The sequence below is a fragment of the Dicentrarchus labrax genome, unplaced genomic scaffold (assembly GCF_905237075.1).
Source record: "Dicentrarchus labrax unplaced genomic scaffold, dlabrax2021, whole genome shotgun sequence".
NCBI lineage: Eukaryota > Metazoa > Chordata > Actinopteri > Moronidae > Dicentrarchus > Dicentrarchus labrax.
In genome coordinates, this window is record NW_026136721.1 from 10,533,463 (window position 1) to 10,548,408 (window position 14,946).

A 14,946-nucleotide genomic window follows, 5' to 3' on the forward strand; every position below is an offset into this window, starting at 1 on the left:
GACCAATTAGCCCATGCCCCCATTTCCATGCTTAATGCCTCCCATTTAAGTGCTGAATACAGAACGCGCACATTTAACCACTGAGGGGCTGTAATGCATCAAAAGGTTACAGGCTTTTAGTGATTCCTGTTTACACTGTCAATTAACAGCTTGCATTCATGAATTTAAACTTCTTCTTTTTTCCAGTGGCGAGATGTGTTTTACAGGTTTTCATTCAAGCTGTTTGTCAAAGTACTGGTAATAATGGCCGTATGACGTGACTACAACAATGAATTTTGTTGATCATTTGGTTAGATAAGGGGTCAGCACTCCACCTTCACTCCGCACTGTGCCGTGATCACAGCACTGCGCTACTGCTCCTCTTTAATGGGGACGGCTGTAAGTTTTCATGTTCTTCCTTACTGATAGAGACATGAAGGTTATACAGAAGGCAGGTAACTGTCAAGAATAATTATTGGGAGTATTTAACAACAGGTTCCACAGACATGTCCGACATAGCCGATTCTGTCATTTTCAGTATGCGTCATTTCACTATAGCACAGTATGGAGTGTAATTTCCACTTCTCATTTAGTTAATGTGCTACATTTCTAATTGAGCAACTGATACTGATGCCTTTTAGTGGGTTTTAACAGCATTACATTGGCTTACATGGCTTTTACAGTATGCTTTAGAATTATAATATTATCAGGACCTAGTTTTTTGTTTTTTTGCCCAGTGTGAGGGTGTACAACATGCGACGAAGGTCTCTGCTCAGAATCATACCGGTTAATATGTTACGTGTCATAAACCACTCGGCTGATTGGACACCCTGACACTACTGAGGTTTGGTGTAAAACACTTGATTGGTTAAATAATAATCTAGATTTTCGCTTTTCTAGATTTACATGACTACAAGGATCTCCTGTATCTAACGCATACATATTTATCTAGTCCACTCTTGTCACGTCTAAATAACTGACATAATAGAAATGAACTCTTACTAATGTTGGGAAGTGTGCTGTGCAGTAAGAACTAGCCATGATATGGTAAGATATTAAGATGGCATTCAGAGGTGCTATAACATGTTATTCTGTACAATCATGAAAGAAGCAATTCCAGGCACAACAACTTTCATTTGAAAAATATAAAACTTTAATAAAGGCTACATCTCTCAATAATTACAATAATTATAGGTCCATGTAAATCTTTAAATGAAACTCTTTATATAATGTATAATTTACAGTTTAGATAGAATGAAACAAAACAAAACAAAATGCTGTGGTGTAAAAAAAAAAAAAAAAAAAACATGATTACAGGATATTATTAAAAGCATAAAAATATCTTTTCAACATAAAACCCTTCTGAAAACCAAGGGATATATATTAAAACCCTGAAACAGGGTAGCACATGGTATGGCATCCATGTAGGCACAGGTGCTGTACTCATAAAACACCAGCGATAGTGTGTGTGTACTGTTTGTGTGTGTGTACTGTTTGTGTGTGTGTGTGTACTCTACGTGTGCATCACATGTGTCAGTATCCATACTTCAGAATGCATAATTACAATGTATACAGGAGCTCTGCTATATACGATGTTACTGTAACAACATTCAAAGGATATCGGAGCCATAATTCTTCAATGTTCACTTTTTTTTTCTCTCTTTTTTGTGTTTTTTGACACGCTAGCTGACTTCCTCAAGAAGTCGTTCTCAGTGACCCAAACTGGTTCTTGTTAGCGCAAGTTATTTTGGTGTGCGGGCTGTAAACACTGCCATTATTAGATGGTACAACTTGTGCTCCAGGTCTCCTCTCTGTGTGTATCTGCAACTGTTTCCATTCCCCCCTGTGCAATGCCTGGTTTACAAACAAAGGCACAACAAAAAAGATTGAGCTCTGTCCCCGGACTGAGAGAAATAGAGAGGGAGGGGGAGAACGAACGAGGGAGTGTAAATACTAGTGTGACAAACTTAACATTACAAACTATCAGCAGCATATAAGACTGGGATTGACCATTAGAATAGTGGAGGGAGTGCGCCTCGGAAAAGACCACTGCTAAGGTTGTTAGTTTGGGTCAGACGGGGCTACAAGGCTATGGGAGGTGCTAGGCTAGTGTCACGTCCTTTGTGTAAAGTAAAAACAAACATAAACAAACACTAAACAATATCACCAAAGTTTTCTCCCAACATTCAAAGCAGCTTGCCCATTGGCTGGAAATAGGGAGGGGGAGGGGACACAGGTTTAAGAAGACTTAGAAGGGACAACAGGGAAAAGAGTGGGTTGTTTTTTTTTCAATAAATACTTAATAAAAACTTTCAACTCATGACAAAAAGCATCTATATATATAATACATGTATATATACATATATGCACGTATGTATATGCACATGTACAGACGTTTTTGTAACGATGTTGGAGTGTAACATTAAGAGCAGGTTGGTGGCACTGTATTCAGCGCCCGCTAGTCCATTGCACTCGGCCGGGGAAGCCGGCGTGAACGCACCATCAGTCTCTCATTACATCACAACAAAACAGTCATCTACATCTTCAGTGGTTATATTCAAGAAGAGGCGGGGTCTCCCCCCCACTGGCCTCCAATCATCATCATCAATATCATCCTTGTATTGGTCTTTTAAAGTCTCTCGTGTCATTCCCTTGTGTTTCTAAGGCTGATTGGTTGATAAAGTCAGGGAGGGGCGGCACCTCCTCTGGGTTCGGCATACTTCATTGGCTCGTCTTCCTTCAATCACTCCTCTTGTGCTGGATATATTAACTCTGTTTAGCTTAATATTAAGAAATAGAAAAAAAAAAATCAAAACAAAAAAGGAGTCCAGAGTGTTTGTTAATTACAAAGAGTCTCTCGCTCAAGTTTTTTTAGGGACAGTTTAGCTTTTGGTTGGGCGGGGAAGGGCATCGGTTGGTTGGCAACAAAGTGGCTTTTAGTCCATCCTCTCCACCTTGCCCAGGACCTTGCCCTCGTACATGGGCAACACGGTGGCATCCTCCCACACCTCCTCGAACACGGCACCACACTCAAACTCATCACTGGCTTTCTTGAAGTAGTACCTGAGGAGGAAAAACAAAAAGAGAGGTCCGTGATTAGAGAACGTTGAGCGTAGGTGTACGTGGAAAAAAACATAAAAAATTGAACTCAACAAAAACTGACAGAGTGGCAGCAGGAGTGCATCTGATACATTTCATCGTGTTTTAAAGCGCTTTGAGGCACCTACACGACTACTTCCATATACAGGCTCGCGCACAACTCCCTTTAGTCCAAATCAAACACAAACACACACACTCTGAGAGCCAGAAATGGATCCTGCTCAAAACAACTTAGTCATAGCCTTCAATGCCATCCCTGCACACTTCAAAGGCAGAGCCTGACTCCACATCACACCGCTGCACAAACAGAGTTGAACCCTCCGTTTAAACACTCCCTGTGATAATTCAAGCTGCTAGAAACAGCCTGTTTGTGTGTGTGCTCATCCATGTGTGCTTGTCTCCTCATCCACTTGTTCATCTTGACTGCTGGCCATTCTACAGATGCCTATCTGTCCTGCAAGGTCTTATTAAAGTTGAAGGGTTAATTAGAGGCTGTCTTAAGGCCCCCCCCCAGCAGTGCCCCCTCCCTTTCAGTGTCTCCATGGCTTCTAATTGGGCTGGCTGTCAAATGAAGGGCCTTTCTGTCACACAGGTTGACATTTCAGGTGCCTGAGAGTCTGCCTGTGACTGCAAAAGCACATTCGGTTGCTTGCACATAAACATGCACAAGCCCTATGTTTCTCTCTTACACAGCGCTCGCTATCACACACACACACACACACACACACACACACACACACACACACACACACACACACACACACACACTCACTCTTCGGGCAGCTTTCCGATCACCAGCAGAGAACAGAGGGGAAAAGAGAGAGCAGGAAGGGAAGAAAGCGGGGGGAAGCGGAGCACAGGCCTTCCCTGGCTCGGTGAGTGGGTGTGATAGATTGGATGTGGGCCGAGCCTGAGGGGCTTTACCCTGGGAGGGGGGAGGGTGGCGACCGCTCAGACGGTCTCCTGGAGGTCACAGGTCACCTAGCTAGCCCACTCTTCTTCTTCTCTCAAGCAGAGATAACTCCCGGGGTTAGCTTGGTCCCAGTGACTGTGAAGTCTCCTGGAGCTCCTAATGATTTCTCCTCTCTACTTTAAACCCAGCAAAAGATCAGCAGGAGGGGATTTAATGATAAGCTTTGTAATGGAAAAATGCCTCATTTTGCCCATGTGTGTCTGCGTTCAGGATACAAAAAAAAGCTCTGTGTTTTATGAGCAATCGCTCAGCTTAGAGTCATCCAAACATCACATGTAAGGAGGGGCGTACAAAAACGTACATATAGTTATATTTTCCTTGTTGATTGTAATAACACAAATGAAGGAGGAGGAGGCTGCGTTACCACAGCTGCAAGACTTTCTACTCGAATGTGCAGCATTGTGACAGAGGGGTGATGGCTTTATTTAATCATAAGGCATTTCAGCAAAGTTTTTCTCCGTTGTCAAAGCTTTGCTGCCCAGGATTTTGCCTTTTCATCTTCATTAGTAGAAACCAAATAAATGCATTGCCCTTCTAAATATAATTGGCAGATTTGTTTTCAGGAGAAAATGCTACATTTTCTCTCACAAATAGTTCAAAGTCATCACTTTGTTTCAGAGAGTGAGACTGAGAGAGACAGAAGGAGTCTTTCCATTGGAACATGTTTTATGTGGCAGGATTTTTCTCTCTTCGCAACATCTGGCACCAATATCGTCTGGCAGAGCCGCGGCGTACTGTTCTCCACTGTACCGCTGCCATGTCCAAATTAACCAACTCCACACATTCTGCTGCCATTGAAGCCAGACGCTTCATCCCCACCTCCCCCTCCTCTTTCGCTCGCTGAAGAGTTACGGGATAGCAGGGGTGCAATGACTTGTTTGCAGGCCTTCTTCTCTCTTGCCTAACAAGCAGATGTGGCTGTAAACTAATGTTGATGTCATGGCCATGCATGCTTTGTGTCTTTTCAGTGGCATACAACTTACGCAGTACTTGAACAGTTGCTTGAGCAAGTCTGGACTTCCTGATTTAAATGTCTTCAAACTGACTGGCCATTATATTTTAATTTTAATTTTTTAACTTTCATTGTTTAGGAACCCCCCCCATCATCTGACATCGACAGGAGGTATTTTTGCTGTGTTAACTGCTATCACTCATTAATAGGAGAAGGTGCTTGCGGCATTTGATTTTAATGCCTGATGCAATAGTGTGGAGGAGGAATTTGGGGGCCTTGCAATGGTCTTTGTGCGCAAAATAAAATGTCCCAGGCTTCAAAGCCATATTTATTAAGGCTGCCTTACCATGGAAATCAGTACCAGATGTGAGAAAAAAATTCACTCCAGAACCCCCTCCTCTACCCTCCCTCTGTAAGCCCTGAATACAGTGGGATCAGCCCATTTTTATTTCAACTATTGCACTCCAGTAATTCACACTCCCACTCAGCAGACGAGCATAAACAAGTACAATAACAAATGCACATACATACACAGATAAATAACCCTGCTACAGCATCAAGCCCATCCGAACAGGTGTGAATAAAACATCTATCCGTATACGTGCTAGTGTACTGTGATCTGTGTTAGTGGTTCATATTTACCGGTAGTTGCCTTTCTTGCTAAGCTGTTCCTTGAAGTGTCCCAGGGTGAGGCAGTGGGTCTTCATCATGCTGCGATAAGGGATCTCCTCACCACAGAAGAAGTAGGTGACCACTAGCTCCTTCGACCTGCAAATGCAAAATGAAAACTTGTTTTAAACGGCTGCACTTGTAGGAGAATGGGTCAGATTGTTGAATGTAGACAAAGAGTCTTTGGAGTATTGTTAATTAAGGATGCCAACAGACAGCTGGCCCGCCGAGGGTCAACCAATTAAAACTAAAAGAGGCCTCACAGTCAGGTGGCTGTAGCTTAACATCAAACACCACAACCCATTCAACAACAAATGTATGAAGGGGGCTGATTTGAGTTACCAGGGGCTACTTAAAACATCTTTGTTGGGTTCCAGTGGTGAATGTGTGTGTTGGGAGACGGGTGGGTAGTTAGGATTCCGTATTAAAGCATGTTTAATCTTAAATGATTAAAAAGCGAGAGAAGAGGAGTTCAAAGACATAGCTATGCTGACTCACAACATCTCTCTTTGAAGGCGAGAGCGAGAAAATCTGTGAGGAAGAGGGCGAAAACACAAGCTTGGAAAGAGAGGGAACGCTCAAATAAAGCGTCTATGTGTATGAGAAATGAAGCAGAAAGCTAGAAAGCAATTGAGAAACAAATTAAGAAAACTGAGCTAGAGAAACAAAGACAGGAATTTGTTACAGATTCAAAAGGAGAACAGTCAAATAAGTGTCCCGTACTCGTCTGTTTGGAGTCCGGGGCTGGCTAGAGGACTGCCTCCAGTGGGGAAGGTAGCTGCTGGATGGCTCCTGTCTCTCTGAAGGCTGCTGGCTGCTGTTGATTGCCTGTCAAAATCACAGAGATCAATGACTAATTAATACTCATGTCAATAAAACATGTAATCTGATGTGGGCAATCAAATGTCAAAGATGGGGAATATGTATGATTGGCAGTTTTTGTTCAATATGTTACGCTGAAAGTGTGCCCTGAATATGTCTGAGTTTGCCTACCTCTGTTTTGGCGGCTTGGAGACCTCTTCTAGTCTGCGGCAGGCCTCCTCCAGCTGTGCCAGGGTGTTAGGCGGGGGCAAGGGTGGCATGGCCGGGTCCTGGATGAATGGATGGCCTGGGTGGTGGCCACGGAGGTGAGCCCCACTGCCAATGCCACCACCACCCCAAGAGGAGTGAGTCCGACTGGACAGAGTCTTGGAGTCGAGCGGGTTGGACTTCTTTAGGCCTTGAGTGCTGTTAGGACAAAAAGGGTCAATATATAACACGAGCCGGGAACTCAAGCCACTAGTGTTCTCTGGTACAGATGATGATGAGACGGCTCCTGACGGACACTTACCTGTTTGGCTTGTGCTTGCCCTGCCTCTCACTCTCTAGGATCCACTGCCAAACATTCTGAGAGCGGTCGGTGGCATCTAGGGGAAGGCGCGGTGAAGACACGCCCTCATCGGTGGCCTTGACTGGCCGTCTGGACAAAGTGCTGCAGCGACTGGAGGAAGAAACAGAGGCAAGTTGAGACCAGAGTATGAGCAGCTTTATCACTGTAGGGCCAATGTACAATGCTGACTGACAACCGGTTTGAGTGCAGGTCAGATGTTACACTCACGCAGGGGTGAAGTCGGAATAATTGGCGCCCCCTGGAGGGCAGAGGCACTGCACACGCTGAGCCGCCTCGGCCTCGATCTGCTCCTTGGTCTTGGGCCCAGCGTGGTGATGGTGGATGTAGTGGTGGTGGATGTGCTTTGTGGATGGCCTGCCTGTCATCAGAACCTTAGCGGCCCCAGGATAAGCACCAAAGAAGGGCCCGTGGCCAGAGGACACCACTGCACCCGTCCGATCCGGGGAGCTAGAGCGCGGTGAGTGCCGAACCACACCTGGTGACTGGCAGCCAGGTGTCTTCAGGACACGGGATAGGTGCTCGTCCAGGATAGCCTGGGGGTCTTCCTCGCATTGGCTGCCAGACGGGAGCAAAGGGTGAGTCAAGGAGGTGCTGCTGGCAGGGTCGCCGCTCTCCTCCCGTTCCTCCTCCTGGACAGGGAAAGAAAAAAATTAAAGAGTTATGGCAATTGACAATGCATTCATACACAGTCACATGTGGGTAAGGCAGCAAACAGAGGAATTTATGTCTCAACTTACACCAACTTATATCTATCGTCCTCTGAAGTCAGTGAGAGCAAACGCCTGGATAACTTGATTTGAGTTTCCTTTTTGCCGCACTGTTATCTTCACTAACAGGCTTTGGGTGCACTTCATCTATAATGCAGAGTGTGCCTGTGCTTCACAAAGAGACTGGCACTACACATACTCAGCAAACGTGCCACTGGAGAGTAGCTAAGTGCTAACTATTTGAAGAAACTTCAAGTGTGCCTAGAAACATAAGTTTGAAAGTTCCTCCAGATGAAGTAGTGTAGGACAGAGAGGAAAAGGGAAGCAGTAGCTAAACCAAGACAGACTTTCAAATCCCTTGGTCTTTTCCCTGTTCTTCGACATGTTAAAGCTGGCATAAAGGCTTTTGTAGTGCAATATGGAAATCGTCCTGAGTTAACTTGGATGCAAGTTAGAATTTCCGAGTGACAGCCATGCTTAATGTTGGAAGTGTTGGAACAGGTTTATGTGCATCCATACCTCCTGAATCTGCTGGAGCCTCTCCTCCAAAGAGCTCATAGTGTCCTGCTCTCGCTTCAGCTTCTCCAGCCGGGCTATGAGCTGGGCAGCAAAGGCTGAGGGCTCAACGGGGGTCATCTCCTTAGGCAGCCGGTGTGTCCTCTGCAGGATAAACAACACAGGCGGAAGGACACTTTAGTGTGTGTGCGAGTGTAACTGCGTAGTGTTTCTGACGGATGCAATATGTTGCATTAATCCACTGCCCTTGCCCTAATCCTATCTTGTTCCAAAAAGCCTGCTACTATTCCAAAAGGCCTAATCCAGATGCCCTTGCCCTCGAGCTAACCTGAACCTTCTCCGCCACCCATCCCTCCCCAGATCTTCTCATGCCCAGTGCCCTTGGCAGTGCCAGGCTGCTGGGCGAGGGGGAGAGAAGGGGGTAGTGATGGCGGGGTAGCAGTTGGTCTCGCTCGGAGGGGAGGCCCCCTGCCTGCACCCTCTGTAGCCCGACCAAGCCATCAGCTAGGCAGCCTCTGAAGTCAGCACACTTCAAAGGGCCCTTGTCAAACATCAAACGCACACTAGGGGTGGGAGGGACACGCAGCTTTAAATCTCCGAATAAAAGCCAGATATCGACAGAGAAGAGAGAGTGAGGAGAGGAGAGGGGAAGAAAAAAGGGAGAGGGGGACAAAATTAACAGCATGAAAAAAGAGGAAGAGGATTGAGATGTGCGTTAGTGAAGTGGCAATGGTGGCAGAGAGAGAGAGAGACAGAGAAGGAGGGGAAAGAGGGAGGGAGAGGATAGAGGAGTCAAATACTGGGAAGATCTGAGGGGAAGTAGTAATTTATTTCCCGGCTGCATGCAGGGCAGCTCAGAGGTACTCTAGTCACATTATCCTCCCTTTTCTTTAACTATATGCGCCGGCTTCTCTCTCTCCCTTTCTTACTTTTTTGTTATTTGGCACACTGGCTTTCTTGATTTTGACTCTTTTTTTGTTGTTCCTCTCATCTCTTTGTAGACACGATGAAGGGAAGAAGAAGAAAGGCAAGCAGAGCTGCTGGCAAAGGAGCGCCAGCCCTGCACGGGGCCCCCGCTGCCTGGGGCTGGTGCATCATGGGAGACAGAGCCATCTCCAAATCAGGAGGGAGACATTAAAGGAGTGCAAGTGGGAAAGGAAAAGAGAGAGAGAGATTGAGAGAGAGAGAGAGAGAGAAGAGACAGAGAGGAAGAGAGAAAAAAGGGGGAGCAGGCAACACTATCAAATGCATGCACAAACACACATACACATACATACCTGTGTTTGGATATGAAGACAAAAGAATTTCACATTTCTTTTCTTGTCTCAAACAAATCCACCTCCTAACCTGTGTCAATCTGCTCTAGCCCCACCTCCCTAAACCTTCCCACAACAACTTCAGCAGGTCAACAGAATCTTGAATTCAAAGCTCATACACTGTATGACCCAAATACTAATGGGACCAGATATCAGTAGCTATGAGTAGAGGAAAGTGGAATTGAATGTGCCTCCTACTCATCTGCAGGGATGTAGTTTTGGTATTTATCCAGTTCAAAGAATAATCTTCATGTTGAATTGAATCATTACTATCAACACTGTTGTGATGTCTATTACCGATGCTATAGCCACAGCTGTCATCAATGCATAAAACATATAAAGCTAGGACACTCTGTGACATACTACAGTTACTGAGACAGAATACAAAAGGCACAAGTTTATATTTACAGCGCTACAGAAGCTGCTGGGATGGGGGAAGAAGGGGTGGGGTGGGCTTGAAACAGCAGAAGAAGTTGTGAAGTGGTATGCAAATCCTGCCTTTCATTTACCCCGACTTTTATATGAAAACGAGCAGGGGAATGAAATAGAGTATTCTGACACAACATGAGCTCTGAAAAAAAAAAAAAAAAATAAAGCACAACTCCTCGAGGGAATTAGGGCCCAGTTGTCTGTCAGTGTGTAAAAGTTTGAGTTCAGCAGATTACAAAAAAAAACAGGGAAGCACTGAGACAGGAAGTAGAACTTAAGGAAGTAGGACTTACAGGAAAGTGGGGTAGCGTTATCTGGCCATTGATCTTGACACTGCGATGCATCTCTCGCTGGAGCTGCTTCTTTGTGCCCAGTTTGTATGGAGGGATTCCATCTCTGCAAAGAACAAAGATATTACACGTTTACATTTTGGTTCCTTTTTTGAAGTTGATTTGGTCTGTTTGGTCTGTGTAACCAGCTTTGATCATTTACTGCCACTCATCATGCAGGTCACAATACCTCCACACCAACTGTTGGTGCATTAGCGCCATTAGCCAATCTTTGTGGAGAAAGAGCCCTTAGGAGGCAGTTCATCATTGAAGTGACCGACACAACGCCACCCAGTAACCACCCACTAGGCACATTACAGCTAAATCAAAAGGCCGGGGAGCCCTTGAAGCCAAGGCAACAAAAACACACATAACAAAACACACCAGGACAATGGGAGAGATATGCTAAACATCCCACTGTGGGCTTCAAAAGAAGAGCCCCACTGATAAGATTACATCAGTCCTTGTCAACTCTGACAGTGGTTGTTTAAAAAGCAGTAGAATAAGCGCTAACCTCAGTGGCTGGTTAGAGTCGGAAACTACAACACGCTAGCAAATGCTGCTCAAGTGCTCCTGGCTTTGTAGCTCTGATATATTAATATGAAAATAGAGATGTGGCTAGGAATACTAGTAGTCTCTGGACAATTAAGCATTTATTCTGGGAATCTTATTCTCCATTTTTCATTCTGTGTCTGCTAGCTTTTCCAGTCAGCTGCCACTTAAGCTGGGCCAATTATCTTGGCCGTTTTGGCTGCTCAGAAGTGTCTGACCTAGCCCAAACGCTACTTTTTCTGCTGCCTCTTTGAAATCTCACACTCATGCACATATGCACCCGCTGCCATCTTCGTTTGGCAAGCGCTGTGCTGTGAGCCTCTGATCTCAGCAACATCAAAAGGCTGGTTTGTAAGATAAGGTAATGTTTGAAGTTGGTGCAGCAGCATTCCCCAGCGTCCAAGTAAATCCATAAATAAGATATAAGCAAAAAGAGAAAAAAAATCCCCCCACCCCTTCTTCCACCCCCCCTTCCCAAATCCTCCTCTTCTTGTTCTTTATCTGGGAAATGAGATTCAAATTTGCAGTGTGCCTTTTAACCACTGTAAAAGGACACACTAATCAAATTGTTCCCCGAATGAGAGAGGAAGAAGCTGCGTTTTTTATTAAAATCAGTTAGAGGTGGCGAGAGAGCTGGGGACAAGGACAGCCGAGATCTCTGTGTCAAAGACCTTGGTGAGAACTATTAAAAGAATATGACTTTGACACATGATGCTGTTCAACAAAGACTCCATCTTCTTTATTCATCTAAACAAGTTCGGCAAGTGACATTTCAGAGTGACATTGTCAAGAAGAACAGATAATGGAGCCAAGCTGCCGATATCACCCGTGTTGCAGTAAGCTTCTTGTAAGCGGGGCCTACTACCAAAATCAATGCTTCACAAACTGTACCCTTGAGACTACAACCCATCATCCCTCAAGGCGCAGGAAGAAACACAGGAAACTCTTCAAAAGTAAAACTCAACAGCCCAGAGGAACTTGTGCGCTAACAAGCACCCAAAAGTTGCGCGGCAAAACATTATTCCCACACAAAGCTCGCCAACTTCCCAATCACTAACAATGTTTTTATCAATCCAAACTGTCCCCACCCTGGTGAACCATGTGATGGCTGGGTGCTTTGTCCAGGTTGGGGAAGAGAAAACAGCCTTGGACTCTTTCATGGTTTCATGGGCCCTTACTTTATGGGGATCTCCTATTCAGTTGTGCAAGTCATTTTCAAAGCAGCCAGCCACCCTCTTATCCCCCTAAGCTCCCCTCACCTAACAATAGGCTGAAAGCGATTCAGTTAAGCCCTTTATACTCCATGCACTTTATTTTCTCACTCCCTTGCACTTCGAGCCTAACCACTCCTGCTATTGGCTCTGGAGGGTGGAGGAAAGAAGCTATGGAGGGTTCGGGTGGGTGGAGGTGATTTTTTTTGGGGGTGCCCTAGTCTGGCCAGGGGGAGTTCCTCATGCCTCGTCCCAAGGTCTAGAAATGAGTAACCCCTGTGAAAGCCTCACAGACACATGATCTCAGCACGCCGCAGAGGCCAGTGGCAGGAAACCGACCCACCATGTGAGTAAGCCTCCTTTCATTTGGTGCCAACATTTTTCAATGAGTTTGTCTTGAGGCCCGAATGGCCATTTCCCTCCCCCTCTCCTCCAGCTCTTCAAAGGGAAAAAGCGATTAGATAATATGAAAAAAACAAGTCTGTTGTGGCAGAAGGGTGGGTGGGATGGATACATTTCAACTTTGAGGAAAATGAGGCAACGCCCCCACCCACATCAAGACGTTCTCATTTTTTTCTCCCTTCTCTCCAGCCTGTAACGCATCAGAATAAACTTCAAAAGGTCTTCAGACATAATGACTTTCCCAGAGTTATCTCCCCGGAGGCCACAGTAACAACTACACATTAATAGAGTTACCTGCAGTCAATCATAGACGATAATTAAAATACATTACAGACCATTATTTTGCAACAGTGCAGCCTGGCCCCAAGAAAAGCTGAGTCTGTTGAACGACAATGCCAAATATTTTTCTTCTCACCCCTAGACTTTTCCCTGGAAAGGTGTTGACTGAACTCTGGTCCAGGCACGTTTAGATACTATGGAAATAATAAAATTCACAGAGCTTTGGCCAGGATCAGCTGAATGGAAATGAGCCTTTTGAAGTTGCTACATTACCTCCAAAGCAAGGTGGACTGGAATGAAACTGACCTGCCAACTTTTTGATTTCAATAAGAACTAAAAACACTTACACGCTACTGTCTGTCATGGACATGGAATCATCTGTCGTGGCATCACTGGAGATCTCGCTGTCATTGGCACTGGTGGCAGGGGCAAAAATGTAGCCAGAGTTGACAAAGTAGGGACTGGCAGGGTCTCCTCGACGGTGGGACCTGCAAAACACCCAGGGAAACAGCCAAGTTTTAATGTGATATCTCTCTCAGTTGTGCTGTAAAGTGAAGACAGTGGAGAATAAAGTTTATTTTCTCCATGTTTCCGTTTGTTGTTCATTTGATCAGATTTTAAAATCAAACGTGACAGCTTGGAGTTTGTTTTGTTAACGTTCTGTGTCATTAGAGTCACTATCATGAGACTTTGGGGCCTGAGGAATGTGACAACAGTATTAGAAATGGAGGTATGGGTTCTCTTTTTCTTTCACTCTCTTTCATGTCCCTCCTCCCTAACGTACAGGGGTTGTGTGTTTGGGGGGTGATGGTTGCAGTGGGTGAAGTGAGCAGCCTTGCTGTGTGTGAATGAACAACAGCATTTCCCTTCGTTTTCTCTCCTTTGCTATATCTCCACCCTTTTGTTTGGCCCAGGCCCACACTCCTGCACTTTTCCACTCTGAAACTCCACTCTCTCTTTCCTTCAAGTGTTTTCTCCTCCATGCTCTCCCACTTCTATCTCTCCCTCTCTCTATCATCCAGTCTGGGGCCCCTCCTTTACCCACTCTCCCCTGCTTTCCTTTCTAAAGTCTCCCTCTCTGTCTTTCTACTCTCTCCTGCTGTGTTGCATTCCTGTTTCAGTAGTGAAGGGGGTGGACAAGGAAGAGGGAGGGAAGAAGAGGAAGGGGGAACTTGAGCTTTAGAGAGGGAGGGAGAGAGGGAAAGGGGGAAGGAGGGCCCCTTTCTTTATGAGAATGCCTTCTGCCGGGAGTGCTGAGAGGAGAACCCCAGCATGACTAAAGCCGTAGGCCCCAAGCACAAACCTGACCTTTGGAAGGTCCGCGCAAAGAGTCAGGTATTTAGCACAGCTGGGCTCTCTGCCCCCCCTCCTTTCTCCATCTCTTTTCTTTCTTTCATGATCCCCCCCTTCCTGTCTTTCCCCCTTCCCCTCCTCTTGTCTCTCCCTGTCTCCCTCCAAAGCATGCTTAGTCCCTGTCAGACAGATTTTTTTTTTTCAAAAAGGAGAGATAAAAGTGCTGGATAGAAAAGAAAGAGGAAGGAAAACACTGAGACACACACACACAATCTATGGCAAAGTGGGATCAGTGGTTGAGGCTGCGGAACTGAGCTGAGGATGTTTTGTTGTTGTGTTTTTCTATCACTTTGGAGTTGAGCATTGGAGGTTTCTCAAAAAGAGGGGAAAAAAGGAATCTGTGCAGTGGCAAAATTAGTTCCACATGTTTGAGATGGAAATTGGTTGACCTAAAGAGATGGTGAGGGGCAGGGGGAAAGGGGGAGAGAGCGGGTGACGGAAGGAAGAAAGAGAGGGCTCTCTCCCTCCCACTTTTCTTTTAGAAGAAAAACAAGAATGCAGGGGATCACACCAGGAAACCAGGAGATGCCCACATGTCAACAAACTCTGTGCTTATTGGTTCCTGATGCAACACGGCCAACTGTGCTATGATGTTATCTGACATCTGCTCACATGAAGGATAGAATCCTCAAGGGAGTGTTTAAGTTGAGTTATTAGACTTAATCAATTAGTCATTACACTGTTAAAAAAAAAAAAATCATGCTGGAGACAGTTTTGAATTTCTAGTTTGTTTAGCTAACTTGACAGGGAAAGTACGGATTATCTATAAATTGCACTTCTCCTACAAAAC

General features: G+C 45.3%; 1 protein-coding gene across 6 annotated transcripts in view; it reads right to left on the minus strand.

The window, feature by feature from the left end:
* Nucleotides 1-1,109: 1,109 nt before the first annotated feature.
* Nucleotides 1,110-14,946, minus strand: part of LOC127355296 (axin-2) — a 74,007-nt gene continuing 60,170 nt past the window's right edge. For 5 of the 6 annotated variants that reach the window (XM_051386030.1, XM_051386029.1, XM_051386032.1 and 2 more), the window contains 9 exons: nucleotides 13,151-13,291; nucleotides 10,324-10,426; nucleotides 8,289-8,429; nucleotides 7,270-7,691; nucleotides 7,003-7,152; nucleotides 6,666-6,899; nucleotides 6,396-6,500; nucleotides 5,646-5,771; nucleotides 1,110-3,042 (listed from right to left, as the gene is read on the minus strand). In XM_051386030.1, the coding sequence (XP_051241990.1) occupies nucleotides 2,916-3,042; nucleotides 5,646-5,771; nucleotides 6,396-6,500; nucleotides 6,666-6,899; nucleotides 7,003-7,152; nucleotides 7,270-7,691; nucleotides 8,289-8,429; nucleotides 10,324-10,426; nucleotides 13,151-13,291 (1,549 nt within the window). In that variant the 3' untranslated portion in view covers nucleotides 1,110-2,915. The remainder of the gene's footprint in view (nucleotides 3,043-5,645; nucleotides 5,772-6,395; nucleotides 6,501-6,665; nucleotides 6,900-7,002; nucleotides 7,153-7,269; nucleotides 7,692-8,288; nucleotides 8,430-10,323; nucleotides 10,427-13,150; nucleotides 13,292-14,946) is intronic. The other variant, XM_051386034.1, reaches the window with a different exon arrangement.